Here is a 17,060-nt window from a genome sequence, read left to right on the forward strand (position 1 = left end):
GCTTCAGTAAAGGACGTCTTCATGGTTAATCCAAGGTGTGAAATTACCTGAATGCTAAAGATGCACGTTATCCTGATAGCACAGCGGATTCCTTCCAGGCAGAGAGAGGCCACCTCGGTGTCATCACAGTCCTGCAGACCCACACTGAACGCAGCCAGGAAGGGTGTCCAGGCCAGCTATGAGAGATCAGGATAATATGGGAGTAGTATTTGCATCCAAATAGAAAGTATGTGTATGTGTAAGCACATGCGGGGAATACCTTAAACATTGGTCTGACGTGTTCGAGGTGGGTGGCACTGGTAAAGGGGGCCTGAACGTGGCTCACGGCCTCCATCAGAGCCTTGGCTGTCTTTGCCATCTGCTCCATCTCAACATTATATAGAAGCCTCCTCTGCTTCTCACTGGCCACACCTGATCAAGAGATAGCACCAAAAAATGCTGTCAGTCACCACAAAACAAACCTCAGAATATCACAGAACAGACATATTAATTTGTCCTCTTGGAATTCCAACAGCTAGGCTTTTAATAATAATAATAATAATAATAATAATAATAACAATAATTAATGTTTTAACATATTGTATATATATATATATATATATATATATATATATATTATATTATTACATATTATTATAGTGTTCCTGTGGCTCAGTGGTAGTTAGCAGCGGAAAAGGTTGTGGGTTCGATTCCCAGGGAACACATGTTAGGTAAATTTTTTTTATCCTAAATGCATTGCAAGTCGCTTTGGATAAAAACGTCTGCTAAATGCATAACATTTTAATTTATTATTATGTGTATATAATATATTCTTTTTTTGTTAACATTTTAAATTATTATTGTTATTGTCATATACATTTTATTTGTATTAAAAAAAAATTAGATCATCATTGTTAATAACAAAAATCATTAAATTACTAAAATGAATAGCTACTAATTTAATAACAATTACAAAATACTGGACTACTTGGTTCAGTCAACCACCTCATTCAATTGTAAAATACAACAAAATAAAATTATTTATAATTAAACTGATCATTAGTGGGATAATACAGTCTTTTTCATTCCTAATTGAAAAACTAATATGATTTGACCCCAATTTGCAAAAAAAAAAAAAAAAAAGAGAAAAAATTCAAAAAGAGTCTATTTTTCAGTTCGTCAAATACTCACTTTGCTTATTTGACTTGAGAGTTAACTCCTTTGTCTCCTTCATTGATATTTTTTTCCCTGCGATTTCATCATAAATGGCTGAGAGATACTCCTCCGGTAAATCTTTACTGTCATTGATACCTCGGTTCATCTTGATGTATTGCTCTTTCGTCATTTTATTCTTCACCTGCGCCAAGATAAAGGAAACAACGGATCAGTAGCGTTCTTCCTCTTGTTTTCGGTTGCGTTTCAGCAACATCCATCACCCTAGATTTAGCTATTCCACTCACATATACCAAACAGCCGTTTCCAGCTCCGACATTCACATTAACATTCATAGACAGGGGAATGAAAAGAAAATGCATTCTGCATTGGCTGTAGATTTCAGTGAACAATCAGCGCTTGGTGAACTAACCTGCGGACTGTGTAGATCTGTAGTCAACATGATGATTGAATAGGCAAGAACATACGCAGTGTCAGCGCTGGCGAACAGTGTTCCAACAGTCCTAAGGACAGAGATATAAGAGACAACAACTGAGTTCAGTGTTTGCGGCACAGTTAGCGATGTAGGTTAATCGGTTGCAACAACCCGTACTCACCCTTGGTTGCATTCTAAATATCTAGCAGCAAATTTCTCCATCAGTCGATCGATTTTCTGAGCCTCTCCGGGGAGACGGAAACCCTCAAGGAACACGCGCAGCGCCGGCACAAAGTCTTTGCCCTGGAAGTCCATTTGGTCGACGTAGGCATACATAACCTCTTTATTGATGCGATCGTTGTCTCCGAGAAACTCTCCTACCTGGCTCTGTCAGGGTGGAAACAGCCAATGAGCCTGATATCGATTGTGTAGGTAGAAAAATATATAGCAGGAAAAACAAGTTTCATAACTCGCAAACACATGCTCAATGCTACAGATTGGAGAAATCGTTGAGCTTTAATACAGTGTGCTGTGCATCATTGAAAAGCAATGTTTATTAAAAGTATTCCATGCACATCTCAAGTCATTCAGAAGGCTGAGGGCTGTTCTACTGAAGTGACCTAATTTTAGGGCAGATATAAGGAGTCTTTTGAGGCCAGACGAATGAGCAGATGAGTTGCCGATTCATCACACTGAAGGATCAAATCATCTCTAAGTGGAAGTCTGGCAACACTTTGCTGGAGCGTCTTGATATTTTTGTTTTGCTTGTCAGAAATGTTTCAGAAAAGCTCTACTGCTGCATATGCAGCGTTTTTATTATAGTACACTGCTACATTGTTCAAATCTATTTGACCCAAGGCCACAGTACATGGAAGAAACATAGAACATATATTGTATCTTGTAGGCAAACAATAGTTGTGTCTTACAGAGTCAAGCCTCTCCTCTTGATGTAAGAACTGGGCGATATCTTCGGGCGTGGTTCCCAGCATGCCTTGCTCCTGCAGGTACTGAATGCCCCTCTTTGGTTTTTTGTTGAACCTGTGCATAATGGTAAATAGAACATCAACTTATGAGCCACATATTTCGATTCACATTTTCTTTTTTTAAGTATGAAGCATTCATATGATACATTTTTCCCCTGAGGTTATGATGTAAGTAATGACGTTTGTACCAAAAAGAGGTATAATATAGATTTGTCCCCTCCCTCTCACTGTTAAATGGGATATTTTTGCTGCCGTGACTCAAACATCGAAATACATTGTGAAAGATTTATAAAACATAATGGTATATTCAGATTTAATTGGTTTCCTCAGAAGGTAATGCAGAGTTGTAGGTGCTACACATAGCTAGAAACAGCACAAACCTTGATAGATATTCATGCATTTTACTTTTTGGTTTCTGACTACCAAATAGGGCTCACTGACGTGTAAATGTGAGTCTTGTGTTTAAATTGAGATGCACTCATCCAACATGTGTTGCAGAAGCTGCAGAATGTCTTTTTTCACTATGGAAAAAGTTGGGTTGTTTAAACCCAACAGTCCTGCTACTGGCTCAATGGATTGAATAATTTTAGGGATGGGACTGAAAACCTGTTTGTCTTACAAATCGCAGATGGGGAGTGTTTATATGAAACATGTTCGCAAGCAATTATTTTTTTACAATTCCAGCTGTTTCTTAAAACGCCACAGAGCTTGCACACCCCACATCCTAGACATGTCATCGTCCAAACCTGTTCCCGGAGAGTAAACATGCTGCAGAATTTGGCTTCAACTTGCCCAGACACACTTGCCTGGAAGCTTCTAGTAGGCCTAAAGATCTTCATTATGTGTTTGTTCTATTTGGAGTTGGAGCTAAACTCTGCAGGACAGTGACCCTCCAGGACCAAAACGGGACAACCCTGAAAAATTTAAACTACGGAACTTTCCATACAAATGTCTATTGATAGTGATTTTGTCAAACCATGCACAGACTGCTTTCATGCTTTTGATTCCAATGTAATGGCTTACAGGTCAATGCCTTGCTCTATGATCTCCTTCTGTTGTTTGAGGACCTCAAACTGCTCAGGGTTGTCTGTCCCGGACATCTGCGTGCTGTAGCTCCCGATGCCCGATGAGGCAGTGGAGTCCAAAGAGTTTATGCTGCCGTAACGGTTAATCGTTTCCGGATGCTTCGACTCATTTGTCTCCTGTTCTAAATGCTTTTCTTGACCTAAATTGAGAGAGAATGGAATGAAATTCACATGCAATTTCATAGAAAGCAGAACGACGAGCCCAGTTTGTAAAACACCATGAGCCCCTACACTCTATGGAATACAGACGGCATGATTCATTGGGCTCCTGGTTGTATGAAATGTATGTTGGTGTATCGAGTCTTTTCTCTGTCTCAGCTCCCTATATGACTTTCCCAACATAACACTTCTCTAATAAAGTCTTTGGCCTCGGCTGACTCATATCACAAAAACAGCACAATGGGGACTGAAGAAAGCGCACATGACCTGAATACACAATGTAACAGATCTGAAGTTGGTGCAAGCAAGACAAACAGGCGGCTTGGGTATGTGGAAGCCATGGTTGCAAGTCACAGGATCTTATTACACACTGGAAACACTGTAAAAGATTTAGCGGGTAGCTTTAGCTGTAACAGGAGCTGTCAGGTCACTTCATCCTTTCTCAGAGTTTCCTCTCTCTGAAAGATCAAAGAAGCCAGGAGGAGCTGGGAAAACCATACCTGTTCGTATTCATTTATCTGTTTGAGACACAAAAGCTAATACGGCCACAATACAAAGGACTATTAAGAAACCACTATCTAATTTACGAAGCACATGCTAATGCAATCAATTCTAATGTCACTACAAACTGCCATTACCTGCTCTCCCTTTTGATGTGTGTCCGTTAGAAGAAAAGAACAAAGATCGATTGGCTAGCATGATGAGAATTCAAGAACCTGAAAGCCTTGATTAGTGATCCAAAACAAACATAATGCACCTGGAGAGTTAGGCCATAATAGCATTAGGTATACCGATTAGGACATAAGAGTAGCTATTTAGTCTAGATGAAAGGTTACAGACATTTCTTGATTTGCCGTTGTAAACATAGCTAAATTAAATCCATGGTAACCACTGTCATTAAAGAAATAATATTTTTATATTTTAGGTGGTCGTTAGGGACTTTTTGCGTGTTTGTTAGCCTGTAGCTATGTGCTTCCAAGTGTTCGACAAGCAAGAATTTCTGGTTTGTGATTGGCTGTCTGATAACTGAAAGTTTGAGCTGGGCTTGGAAATTTTCCTTTGGGTCATGTCAGAGCCTCTTACTCCTCCAAACCAATATAGCCAAGCTTGATTAAACCTAAATCCCCTCCCCTCCGAAGAGGCAGGGCCTTTAACCTGGCGCACATTCCAAGCTCATACGAGAAGCTTGGTTTTACAATGTTTAGGGAGCCCGCAGACTGCCTCCCTGATGTCAGGGTGATGCATAACAGCCTCAGGGTTGTTTGATTAAGATTAAAGGCCTGCGTAGCCATTATGGTGAATAGCATTTCATGCCTGTCTTTGAGGAATAGGACTCCTAGTGTGCTAAAAGCAACTGTTTATTCATTTGGTTCTGCACAAGCCAGAAGTCTCTAGAAAGCAGCATAAATGCACTCAGAAGAGACTCATTTAGAAATGCCAGGGCTGTAACCTGGAATATGTAATGCAACTGCTTGGATCCAAAGCATATCAAGATATAAAGAGGCTAAAGAAGGCTCTGCAGGTATTTTACTGGCTGAGGAAGTTTGCCTTACCGAGACTTGTCTGGGAATTGGGGTTGACATATTGGTCTTTGCTCCACTCCACCATACACTTGAGAATGGACACCAGACACTCCAGTCCTTTCTTCCTTAGAGTCAGCTCCTGAGGGACAACATGAGCTGGCACCATTAACACGGTTTAAAAAAACAGATCTTATGATTTACCTGTTCCAAATGAACATGATTTGTTTTCTTTTGTACGAAAACTTTCATAATTCAAAAAAAGAACGAAATGGCATCATGAAAGTAATTCATACGAGATTCCTGTGGCCGAAATTCAGCGACAAATAGACTTTTGAATATTTCTAAACATTTGCATTTGCAAATATTTCTATTTACATTAGCAAATATATATAGACGGTGCTGGGAAATAACTGGTTACATGTAATCTGGAATAAATAATCAGATTCCAAAAATTAAGAACTTCTAATTAAATTATCACATTTTAAAGTTCTCATAATTAGATTACTTGTATAAAAAAATATTTTTTTTATGGATAATATGATTACAATTTTTTCACACAATGACAGTAAATTATAGATTTGTCCTAATTCTTAATAAATCTCCTTACTAAATAAATCCAACCACTTAAATACATTAGAAAAGTCTTCCAGTTTTATAGCACTACATACACCAGCCACTAGTCAGGTTACTACAATTACACAGAAAAACGAAATCCACACAATTAGTTTCATTTGACATTTTCATGATTTAGTTAAGCTTTATGATTAATTCGCTTTCATCAACTCACAAACTCCCTGAAGTTCATTGAAGAACACCAGTTTGGGAAACTGTGGTGTAATGTAATGTTTAATGCACTTAATAATGTTGATAAATTAAATCATCAAAAAATATTCTGAATACATTACGTTATACCTGTTATCCAACAGATTACATTACTAACTGCAATTTTCATTATGAAATTTGTAATCATTAATGGACTACAATTCATAAGTCATCTACCCAGCACTGTAAATAGATAAACAGGTCATTTAAAACGTTTGAGGTGGGAAAAGATTTTGAATGTTTTTGAAAGAAGTTTAATCAATCAAAATACTGTAAAAAAAGGGTAACATTAAGAGCATTATTATGACAATCGGTTTAAAATAACCATTTTGTATTTTTATATATTTTATTAGAAACAAAAATCTCTTTCACCAATATAAATGTCTTTACGCGTTTGACCAATTTAATGTGTCCTTGTTTGAGTGCCACTGCATAAAATATAATTTTTGTAATGTAAAGAGCACTTTAAATGTTGCTTGTTTTGTGTGTGTGTGTGTGCTTATTAACAAACTGGGAATAAGTGCAAGTGATGACAATCTCAAATCCATTTAAGGACAGTGTGTTTACCTGAATTGGGGTTGTACCCAGTTCATGGCCTCCTCGTCCTTGTGCGATCTTTGAGAGGTCATTCACCAGCCTCTCGAAAATATTAGCAGCATTCAGGTCACAATCATAATTAACATAAATATCTACCACACTCTGGGCATCTGTGAAAGTAGAAAAATCATAGAATTGCTTATAGAAACACTCTCATATATATATATATATATATATATATATATATATATATATATATATATATATATATATATATATATATATTTAAAAGTGAGACGGGAAAGTCATACCAGCACATATTCTAGTAAGGGTTTGAATGACCATCCACTTGTGGTCATACGAGCTTGTGGACGTTTCCAGAATATAAAGAAAAATCTCTTTGAAAAACACCTGAGGAGGGAAATATAGTTGAGTTTTTCACCTCATAAATTCATAACCAAGTCAGTAAGAGAACAATAATAACTTTTCAACAATATATGGTGTTGTTAAGATATGTAACTTGATCGATATATGAGAAATATTAGTACACAAGACTGTGCTCAATAAATCCTAACACACTCGTCTGGAATGAGGCACACACACACACAAACAGACAGACTGAGGCAGAATTACAAGCTTTCATCCTAAACCACAGTTTAGATAAATCCACACTGTCGGCTAGACGCTCCACAGACTGACGCCAACACATTCCGATTCGGGAGGGGGCTAGACCGAGTTCAGGCACCTCGATTTGCATCTTGAGATGTGTCTTGAAGTTGGACAGGAGGGTGAGGAAGATGGACAGCGACAACTCAAACACCTCGGGGACGGAGGAGACGCCGTTTTTAGACAGCGCTACACACAGGTACTGCTTGATGGCGTTGATGAACATCTCGTTGGTTTTGAAGATGGGGCCAGCATTCTGAAGGATGGACAGGAGGAGCTGCAGCGAGAGGACCTTGGACCGCAGCTCATGGGACCTGGAGGAAGATCTAAGGTGAATAAAACAATATTCACTCCTCATTCATTATAACATACTCCAAAAGGTTTGATTATCGTTCAAGAGACTCTGTGCAATGCGGACTGATGCCGTCAACACTCCTGCTTCAAAATATCTAAAACCACAGATCTGAGATTAAGATATAACCATATCGAAATCAATTGGATCCAGAGTGGGGACGTCATTTTTGGCACAACATTTGGTACAACAAATAACCAATTGCTTTTGTATACAGTCAGATGTTTTATTTAGAAAAACAAGCTTACTTCGGATCAGGGGGACCGTCTGAAAGGGGCTTCATGGAGAGCTTGCAGAGTGAACGGAAAACCAAGAATGCATCCTTCTGGAGAATATGGGAAAACTTTGCACCTGGTGCTGAACCAGTGGTAGCTACCGATTCCTGTGAGAGAAATGCTCACGTTAGAATCTTACAGCAATCAAATTTAACTGGCAGGAAAATCAATCATCATCTATAGCACGTAACGTGCATCAACCACAAAAAAGCAACAGGCCATAAAATTGGTGTTATGGTCCATTGAGCATATACAATGACCCCAAAAATAACACTTATGACAGTAAAAAAATACAGTAATTCTTTTATTGACTGGATTCCTGCAGACTCAGAGTTTTTAAAATCCAATAAGACTTGTGTATAAAGATAATACTGTATGTTCATACAGAACAAACCCTTACAATCTCTAAACAAATCATGAATCTCAGATTCTTTAAAAATAAATTTCAAACAGCTGCAAAACAGGGTAACTGCAAGTTTGAAAAATTTAAGACTTGTGTTTTATTCAATATAAACGGAATAACTGAAATTGGTCTATGCGCTTAAATATCAATACAAGTTAATTAGAGGTTGATATTGGATTTTGCTAATATGATAATATTGTGTTCAAGGAAAGGCAATAACAAGATTGTGACAATACTAGGAAATATCTACAGTATATAGTGAATGTGTTAAAGTTCTTAAGTCTTTTCTTCCTATGCTGTGCTAAAGAGATGATACATAATTTTGATTGAATAAAGGCGGGAGACAGTTTACTATCGGAGCTGAGAAAAAAAAATAACAATAAAAATGTGACTCTTATTCCCAAAGGTCTATATGCTTTTATTACTTCTAGCTGCTCGTTTAAAAAAGCTGAGAGAGAACAGCTTTTTACATTTCACAAGGAGCAGTTTGTTATTATAGCAAAACACAAAAACACTTGAGAAAAAATGAGCGCATAATGATTTGCGGCATCGCAAACAAACCCTAAAATTTTATTTAGAAGAATTCAACTGTTAAATTAGTGAAGTCAGTCCTGGATAAACAAGTCGGTCAAACCAATTGCGGATGTAAACAAGAAGCCATTTGACTTTTTGGCCATTGGTACCTGAGTGTCACTGGAGGAGACCGACAGTCTGTCGTCGGGGAGGGACGGAGTGAAGCTCGCAGAGATTGGCGTGCCAGGGATGCCGTTGACGTGAACATTTTCGTTGTCGCTGCCCAGCCCTGCCTCCTCTTCCAGTGAGTTTGGAATGCCCTCAGTTGCCTCAGCTTCGCCCTCATGGCTTTCCTTAATATCTGAACACAGAAAAGCAGACTTCAGACTTCGGGTCAAATGGGATGTTTAAAGTGTATTGCTACCAAAATTAAGTCTAGCCTTCCAAAACCTAAAGATTAGCTTCCTGATTTGGGACAGTTCTGTAATCATTTTCTCACCTGTCATTACAATCATATAATTACAAACCTGATTTCTGCAGTACACAAAATCAATATTTTTACAGAATGTATTAGTAACTTTCCCCCCACAAAAGTAATAATTTTAATAATAATTGAATACAATTTCACAAAATTATTAAGCAGTAGAACTGTTTTATAAGCACCGAATCAACGTATACTAATGATTTCTGAAGGATCATGTGACACTGAAGACCGGATTAATGGCTGCTGCAAATCAAATTCAGCTTTGCATCACAGGAATAAAGTACATTTTAAAATGTATTCCAATAGAAAACAGCTTAATTTATAATAGTATTTCACAATGTTATAGTGTTTACTGTATTTTTTACCAAATAAATTCAACCTTGGTAAACACCTCTTTCAAAAACGAGAAATTGGGTGAAAGAAAGATGAATATAACTCGCCTCCAGCAACCGTTTTTACAACTTCTTGCAGAATGCTCTGTACGATCTCCTGTGCTTTCTCTTCATAGTTCTGGATCTCTTCTTCCTCGGTGGCTTCCGTGCCATGCTCTGCCACACCTAAAAAGACAGCAGAATACATTTAAGCGTCTAATTCGGTCTAGTCAGTCATTCCTGGTGTGATAGGAGGATTTTCCCACCAAGCACGCTCTTTAGTCACATTAAATCCACGTTATCAGTTTCCCAATTTAGCTTTAATAAGTGCTATTAAGAGGGAACTCCATATGGCCTGTAACTTGGTGACATTCTGATGGAAAGCTCTGCTATTAAAGTTATGTAAGACACTGACAGAGCTTTCCAATAGTGACACATCATTAGAAGACGTCTAATCTGTTCTGATGTCAAGCCTGAATACACGATTAACTAATAGTGACTAGGAATCAGAGCTTGGTTGTGTCTAGCAGTGTTGGGAGGTGGAGGGTAACCAAATTGAGACTCTACTAACCTAAAGGGAGAGTTCACCAAAAAATGTAAATTCAGTCATCATTTACTAACTCTGTGTCAATAAGACCTTGGTTATAAGTCTAATCACAAATTAAGATCTGTTATGAAACCACAGAGGTTAATGTCCCTCCACTGAAAGTCCAAATATCCAAAATGTAGAAGATCCAAAGAACACAAAGCTGTTATAAAACAATTTCATTTGAATCTGGAAATTCAATCCAAGACTAAATTAAAGCAATTATATAAGATTAAACCGCTTGATTCATATGGATTCGTTTAATTATGCCTTTTTGACCTTTTTGAATCTAAGTTTTGCTTGCCTGGATTTTTAAATAGAGAAACATATTTTTAAAATATCTTCATTTGTTTTAAAAAGATTAACCAAAGTCTTCAAGGATTTGGATGAGAGTGAATAAATGGTGACAGAAATATAATTTTCTGGTGAACTTTAATGCAATATCAGCACCAAAGCTCATGGCAAGAACAAAATGGAATCAATAAATACAAAACTATATCACTTAAATGAAAAAAGGATTAAAAAAAAAATTACAATCTATGTAAGACTTCCCAAATGTATTTTTCAAAAAGAAAATATGATACTACATTTTCAGTCACATTTATAACCAAGTGAACTTAGGCAATAATGAAAAGCACTCTCCTAGAATATTTCACTGGTGTCTAGAGTCATTTAGAGAAATTACCATAATCATTTACATTAACATAGAAGTCTAAAACTAATCTCTGCATGTTTGCACGCTTCTTTTTACTTTGTGCAGCAGCAGTAGCCTGGTCTGCCTCGGTCTGCTCATTCTCCACAGGGCAGAAGTCGGTGCTGTTCTCTGGTTCAGGACTCTCGTATGGTGGGGATCCCTCCTCGACCTTGCTGCGCTGGTGTCCCGGTCCACCGTTGGCCTCCATGGGCAGGCTTTTGCCAGGGGTGTTGATGTGCCGCTTTCCAGGAGACTCTGGTTCTTGTGGGCTGACTGGTGAATGCTGTCTGTGCCTCTCTCTTTCCATCTGCTTGGCTTCCTGCAGCTGAAACACACATACACACAAAGTCAACTCATTTTAAACATGTATCAGAGGGAGTTTATACACTCATGTTTCCTCCGGGGAAGCCGAGAGCCCAAAGCCAAGCTGATGTCCATTTCTCTGAACGGGAGGCAAATGATTACATTTAGGATTACAGACGGTTCCCGTTTTTTTAAACAAAAAGAAACACAAGACCAGGATCTTATAGCATCTTACTGTATGTGAAGACAATGTCTGTGTTCATAGAGACAGATGGTGGTTTGACTACATGCACCTTGAACGACAATCTGGACTATACACATGCTTCCACTGGTGTTTTAACGCAGGATAAGTGTATGCCTCTTAACTCAAAAATGTACTCACTGAACATGTAGGACATTCTTTCTTTAGTGGAGCACAGAAAAAAGATATTGCATACACAATGAAAGTAAATGGTGTACAAAAAAATTATTTTCACTGTAAAAAAAAAAAAAAACATCCCTTTTGTTTCACAGAAGGATCAAGTAGCATCTTCATTAAATAGGCACTATGGCACTAAAATTAATTGCAGAGCGAATCAATCTGCCATCAGTGATGGTGAACATGCCACTTTATGCCAATCCTGATTAAAATAATTATTTAATCATGTGCAAATTTAGTCTCAGATACAAATAAAATAAAAAATACACACAGGGTCCAAATGGCCCAAGTATGACCGAAGCTATTTTGGCTTTGGTACAATAACAGCTCCTACCCTGGTATCCATAGTGAATCAAAAGACCTTGGGCTTAGCAACTGAAAAAATGAAAATGGGGCTGCAAATAAGTAAGTAAATAAATAGCTTTGATACAATACCAGCATCTGATACCTAGTAAATAGAAACTAGAAAATAAATAGGGAAAACATTTTTTTAAATCAATATCTCAGCTGATAAAACTGATTAAATTAAACTAGGTCTGTTAATAGAGTCAATAATTCAATGTAAATAATTTGCTATTAACAATGTGACTTGAATGAATTATAGTAATAATTTATAAAATAAATAAATGAATACATAAACAAATTTGGTACAACACCAACCTTCGGTACATAACGGCACTCATGTCTGTTTTACGAATGTACTGCAAATGCTCTAAAGAATGCTGAAGGTGAACAGAAATGAGACATACAGCTCATCACGCTCATCAGGAAAGTGAGTGAAACACACACACACACACACACACACACACACATTTTTATCAAATAATACGTCATTCATAGTGGATCACTTCTGCGATATAGTACGATTGTGTTCGCAGCAGCAACAAACCATGGCGCAGTTCACATGAACCATAACCCAGACCACCCTTTTTAAGTGGACTTGGGTACTGTTCGCGAGTGTTTTCAGTGTTTACAGTGTTCACATCATCCAAAACAAAAAACTAACTCTGACATCAATCGAACCCGGGTGGGCACCAAAAGTGCTAGTGTGAAAGCACCCTAAGTAAATAGTCAATCAATAGTAAATAGCAAAATGAAAAACAGTCAATCAATACTTTGTGTTTTAGCAATGAAATAATGTCTGTTAATAGATTCCATAATTCTATTTAAATAATTTGTAATTAACATAAAAATATACTATGTATTTAGGGGTTCAAGCACGATGTGCTGAAACCCTATTGTAATTGTATGGTTCTCTTACGAGAGCTCTCTCGTACTGCGTCTTAGCTAAGACGCTAGGGGAAAAGTCTCTTTTCACGAAATACTGAAGCAAAAAATTATCCTTAATTTTGTATTTTTGTAAAGCGCATTTGCAGCAGTACACAGCCATAGGCGAGACGGCTCGTTCGCTCATTGGCTTGTTCTGCGGCAACTGCACAGCCTATCGTGCGCGGGCTGATGCAACATCAGACCAATAAGGGCGCTTGGCGCCCTTCTTGCCCCTTCCCGCCGAAACGGGTGTGGTCCAACCTATAAAAGGAGCTCGAAAAGGCTGACTCACCTGATTTTTCATCTCTTCAGCGAAGCTCACACATCGCTGGATCACGGAGGAAGCAAGCGCCGTCTGAGAAAGCACATCAGCAGGACGAGCCATTCTGAAGCTGCTGGCATCGCCGCCTTCCACTGCCGTTCCTGCTGCGCTATCCGGCGCCTATATCCTTTCAATTCTGTTATATCCAAGCTGTTCTTTATGTGTGCGTGTGTGTTCGCCCTGCGACACACACTCGTAAAAGAGCTTGCGTCTTTTTTAAGATGCCTTCCTGCGGCTCGTCAGAGCCCCACTCAGCGAGGGAGACCGGTACGTCATCTGTGTCTCCTGCCTGGGTGAAGATCATGCAGCGCTCGCGCTCGCTGACGGCGGATGCCCCCCACTGCGAGCTGTTGCCATGGTGACTCTGAGGACTCGCCTGGCCTTTTTCTCTGAGCCTGCATTCTGCGCTGCGCTGAGGTGCCGTAAAAGCATCGCTTCCAGCGGATTCCGGAACCGTCTTCAGCTCAACCGAGCTCGCCGGTTCGCCCTGCTTCACCGCCCACCCCCCCCCCCTGCATCGCTTCCCGGCTTTTTGCCGGCGCGTCGTCCGAGGAAGTCGATCTCAGGGCCACGTCGGGGGAAGAGGACACGCGCTCTCTGCTAGCTTCGGGCAGTGAGGGCTGGGCGAGCTCCGAGGATCTCGCGCCTTCTGCTCAGAAGCCCAGCAGACGAGCTGACATCGAGAAGGAGCCGGGGCGAATGCTCGTGTTGGCCGCGATGAGTCTCGGCCGCGAGTGGTTTGCACCAGCGCCGTTATCACAACAGCTTCAGCAACGCAGTTAGAGACCTACCGGCCGTTGCCCCGCGCCGCGGGGACCGCGGCAGAGGATTACGGTGAGGCCGGGAGCCCCGAAGCCATCCTAGGAAAGCCATCTATGCATGCTGCATGACGCTGCGTCGGCACTACACACGATGGCTGCTTCATCGAAGCGCCGGTGTACGAGTTCCGCTGTGGCCGGGCTCTCACCTAAGCGCACCGCTGTTTCAGTTCCAGAGATTGTGACTGTTTCAGCGTTTTTTGCAATGCGCAAGCCTGTACGGTTGCCCGCTTGCCTGCACACGAAAACCGTTATCACGGCTACCCAGATATTTCCCGAAAAAGGTGTAATTTCTGGTGTCCCGACCACGGCCGATGGTGCTATAAATGTAGTGACGATGCCCACTGCTCAGTGCCCATCTCCACATATAAGCACAGCCCTTCACACAGGGCTCGCGCCCATAAAAGCGACTCAAGTCGATCACGCACACTACATAGTAGATGTGCCCACTCCTCAGTGCCCACAATCACTATGTCACACGTGTCATGTGGTTTCTGTAAAAACGAAACCCGTGCACGTTCGTCCGGCCACGGCCGATGGTGCTATAAATGTAGTGACGATGCCCACTCCTCAGTGCCCATCTCCACATGTTAGCACAGCCCTGCACACAGGGCCTGCGCCCATAAAAGCGACTCAAGTCGATCGCGCACACTGCATAGTAAGCGTGCCCACCCCTCAGTGCCCACAATTACTATGTCACACGCGTCATGTGGTTTCTGTAAAAAACAAAACCCGTGCACGCTCGTCCGGCCACGGCCGATGGTGCTATAAATGCAGTGACGATGCCCAATCCTCAGTACCCATCTCCACATGTAAGCACAGCCCTGCACACAGGGCTCGCGCACATAAGATCGACACAGATCGGTTGAGCGCGCCGCATAGTAAACGTGCCCACTCCCCAGTGCCCACATACGCTATGTCACATACGGCGCGTGGCTTCTGTAAAAACGAGGCCCGTGCACGTACGCTCTGCACAGGCAGACAGCGAGTTAAAAGTGGTAAATGTGCACATATGCAGCCCACAGTTACTCGCAGACATATCGAGTCCCACGGGACCTGCTCAGCCTTCCCCCAGTCGGTTAAGCGCCGGGACAGGGTCGAGGAGGAGCGATCTGCCCGCTGTGATCAGCGCGCTCCCCGCCTCAAATGCTCCGCATGCGCCCCCTGCAGTTCTGGCTGAAGGCTCGGGTGCCGAGCAGAGCGTGGGCGTCTGCCCGGCTGCATTTCAAGGTCGATCAGAGCTGTGTTGCGGCTCTAGCACCTTGGACAGCGAACGGCTGGTACCGATCAGGTGTAAGCCTGGGGACTTCCCCGAGTGTGAAAATGGTGTCGATGGACGCCTCCACTTCGGGATGGGGAGCGCTGCTCGAAGGCAGACCGTCCTTTGGCCTATGGTCAGAACGGGAAAAGCTCCATCATATCAACTGCCTGGAAATGCTGGCAGTGGAGAACGCGCTGACGCGCTTTTGTCCCGATATCAAGGATCACCACGTCGTAGTCCGTGCGAACAACATGTCCGTGGTGTCCTACATAAATCGCCAGGGCGGTCTCGGGTCCCGAAACTTGTGCAGGCTGACGGAACGCCTCCTGGTTTGGGCTCAGCGCAACGTGCGCTCGCTGAGAGCAGTGCATGTGCCTGGACTGCAGAATCTGGGTCCAGACAGGCTGTCCAGAGGCAATGTTCCTACGGGCGAATGGTCTCTACACCCGCAAACAGTCCGGCTGTTGTGGGAGAGATTTGGCATGGCGGAGGTGGACCTCTTTGCGTCCCACGAAAATGCTCACTGCCCCGCGTTCTTTTCCAAGAACGAAAGCGCGCTGTCACGGAGATGGCCGTGCTGCCCGCTTTATGCGTTCCCTCCCGTCTCCCTCCTTCCGCAGGTGATAGAACGGGTGAGAGAAACGAGATGTTCAATACTGCTTGTAGCACCTCTTTGGAAGAACCAACCATGGTTCCCAGATTTGATGCAGTTAGCAGATGTCGCCCCGTGGCCGGTACCGTTGAGGAGGGACCTCCTCTCGCAGGCCAAGGGCTCGATTTGGCACCCTCAACCGGAGTTGTGGTCCCTCCATGTGTGGGCGCCCAAGGGATACCCGCTGATCTCGCAGTAGGAGTGCTAAATACCATCACTCAGGCTAGAGCTCCGTCGACACGACGTCTGTATGCCTCGAAGTGGTCGGTGTTCTCCAGCTGGTGCACAGCTCGAGGTTATTCACCCCTTAGTTGTGAGGTGACGGAGGTCCTCTCCTTCCTACAGGAGCTGTTGGATAAGGGCAGAGCCCCATCCACGCTCAAAGTTTATGTGGCGGCCATCGCGGCGTTTTCTGAAACGGCGTCCGGTCAGTCAATAGGAAGGAACGATTTAGTCATCCGGTTCCTCAGAGGAGCTAGGAGGCTGAATCCTCCCAGACCTCCGTCAGTCCCTATGTGGGACCTCCCGGCGGTTTTGGAGGCCTTGAAGGGTCCCCCCTTTTGAGCCTATCCAATCGGTTAGCCTTCAGCTTCTGTCGTTCAGGACAGTATTCTTGTTGGCTCTCGCTTCTGTGAAGCGTGTGGGTGATGTGCACGCGCTCTCGGTGAACCAGTCGTGCTTGGAGTTTGGGCCCAATGAATCAGGGGTCATACTCAAACCTAGGCACGGTTATGTGCCGAAATCCCTCAACACACCGTTTCGGGCTCAGGTTATTGCCCTGTCGGTGTCAGGGCAGGATGGAGACTTGAGTCTTCTTTGCCCTGTCAGGGTATTAAGAGCTTATGTGTCTCGCTCTGCTGCCTTTCGGCAGACGGAGCAGCTGTTTGTCTCGTTCGGTGGACGTTCCAAGGGAATGGCTGTTTCGAGACAGACTCTATCCGGATGGATAGTTGACGCCATAGCGTTAGCTTACGCTTCCAGGGGCCTTCAGTGCCCG

At 42.2% G+C, this 17,060-nt stretch overlaps 1 protein-coding gene across 1 annotated transcript in view; it reads right to left on the reverse strand.

Moving 5' to 3' along the window:
* The window catches only part of LOC132123813 (brefeldin A-inhibited guanine nucleotide-exchange protein 1-like), a 67,481-nt gene that overhangs the window by 16,277 nt on the left and 34,144 nt on the right, over positions 1 to 17,060 (reverse strand). The window contains exons 6-20 of the mRNA XM_059534490.1: positions 11,078 to 11,345; positions 9,810 to 9,926; positions 9,056 to 9,246; positions 7,943 to 8,076; positions 7,422 to 7,656; positions 6,988 to 7,087; positions 6,707 to 6,846; positions 5,348 to 5,456; positions 3,574 to 3,775; positions 2,494 to 2,605; positions 1,749 to 1,954; positions 1,565 to 1,655; positions 1,171 to 1,336; positions 260 to 411; positions 48 to 176 (exon numbers count right to left, since the gene is read on the reverse strand). Of these exons, the coding sequence (XP_059390473.1) occupies positions 48 to 176; positions 260 to 411; positions 1,171 to 1,336; positions 1,565 to 1,655; positions 1,749 to 1,954; positions 2,494 to 2,605; positions 3,574 to 3,775; positions 5,348 to 5,456; positions 6,707 to 6,846; positions 6,988 to 7,087; positions 7,422 to 7,656; positions 7,943 to 8,076; positions 9,056 to 9,246; positions 9,810 to 9,926; positions 11,078 to 11,345 (2,352 nt within the window). The remainder of the gene's footprint in view (positions 1 to 47; positions 177 to 259; positions 412 to 1,170; positions 1,337 to 1,564; positions 1,656 to 1,748; positions 1,955 to 2,493; positions 2,606 to 3,573; positions 3,776 to 5,347; positions 5,457 to 6,706; positions 6,847 to 6,987; positions 7,088 to 7,421; positions 7,657 to 7,942; positions 8,077 to 9,055; positions 9,247 to 9,809; positions 9,927 to 11,077; positions 11,346 to 17,060) is intronic.

This window comes from Carassius carassius, chromosome 42 (assembly GCF_963082965.1).
Source record: "Carassius carassius chromosome 42, fCarCar2.1, whole genome shotgun sequence".
Lineage (NCBI taxonomy): Eukaryota > Metazoa > Chordata > Actinopteri > Cypriniformes > Cyprinidae > Carassius > Carassius carassius.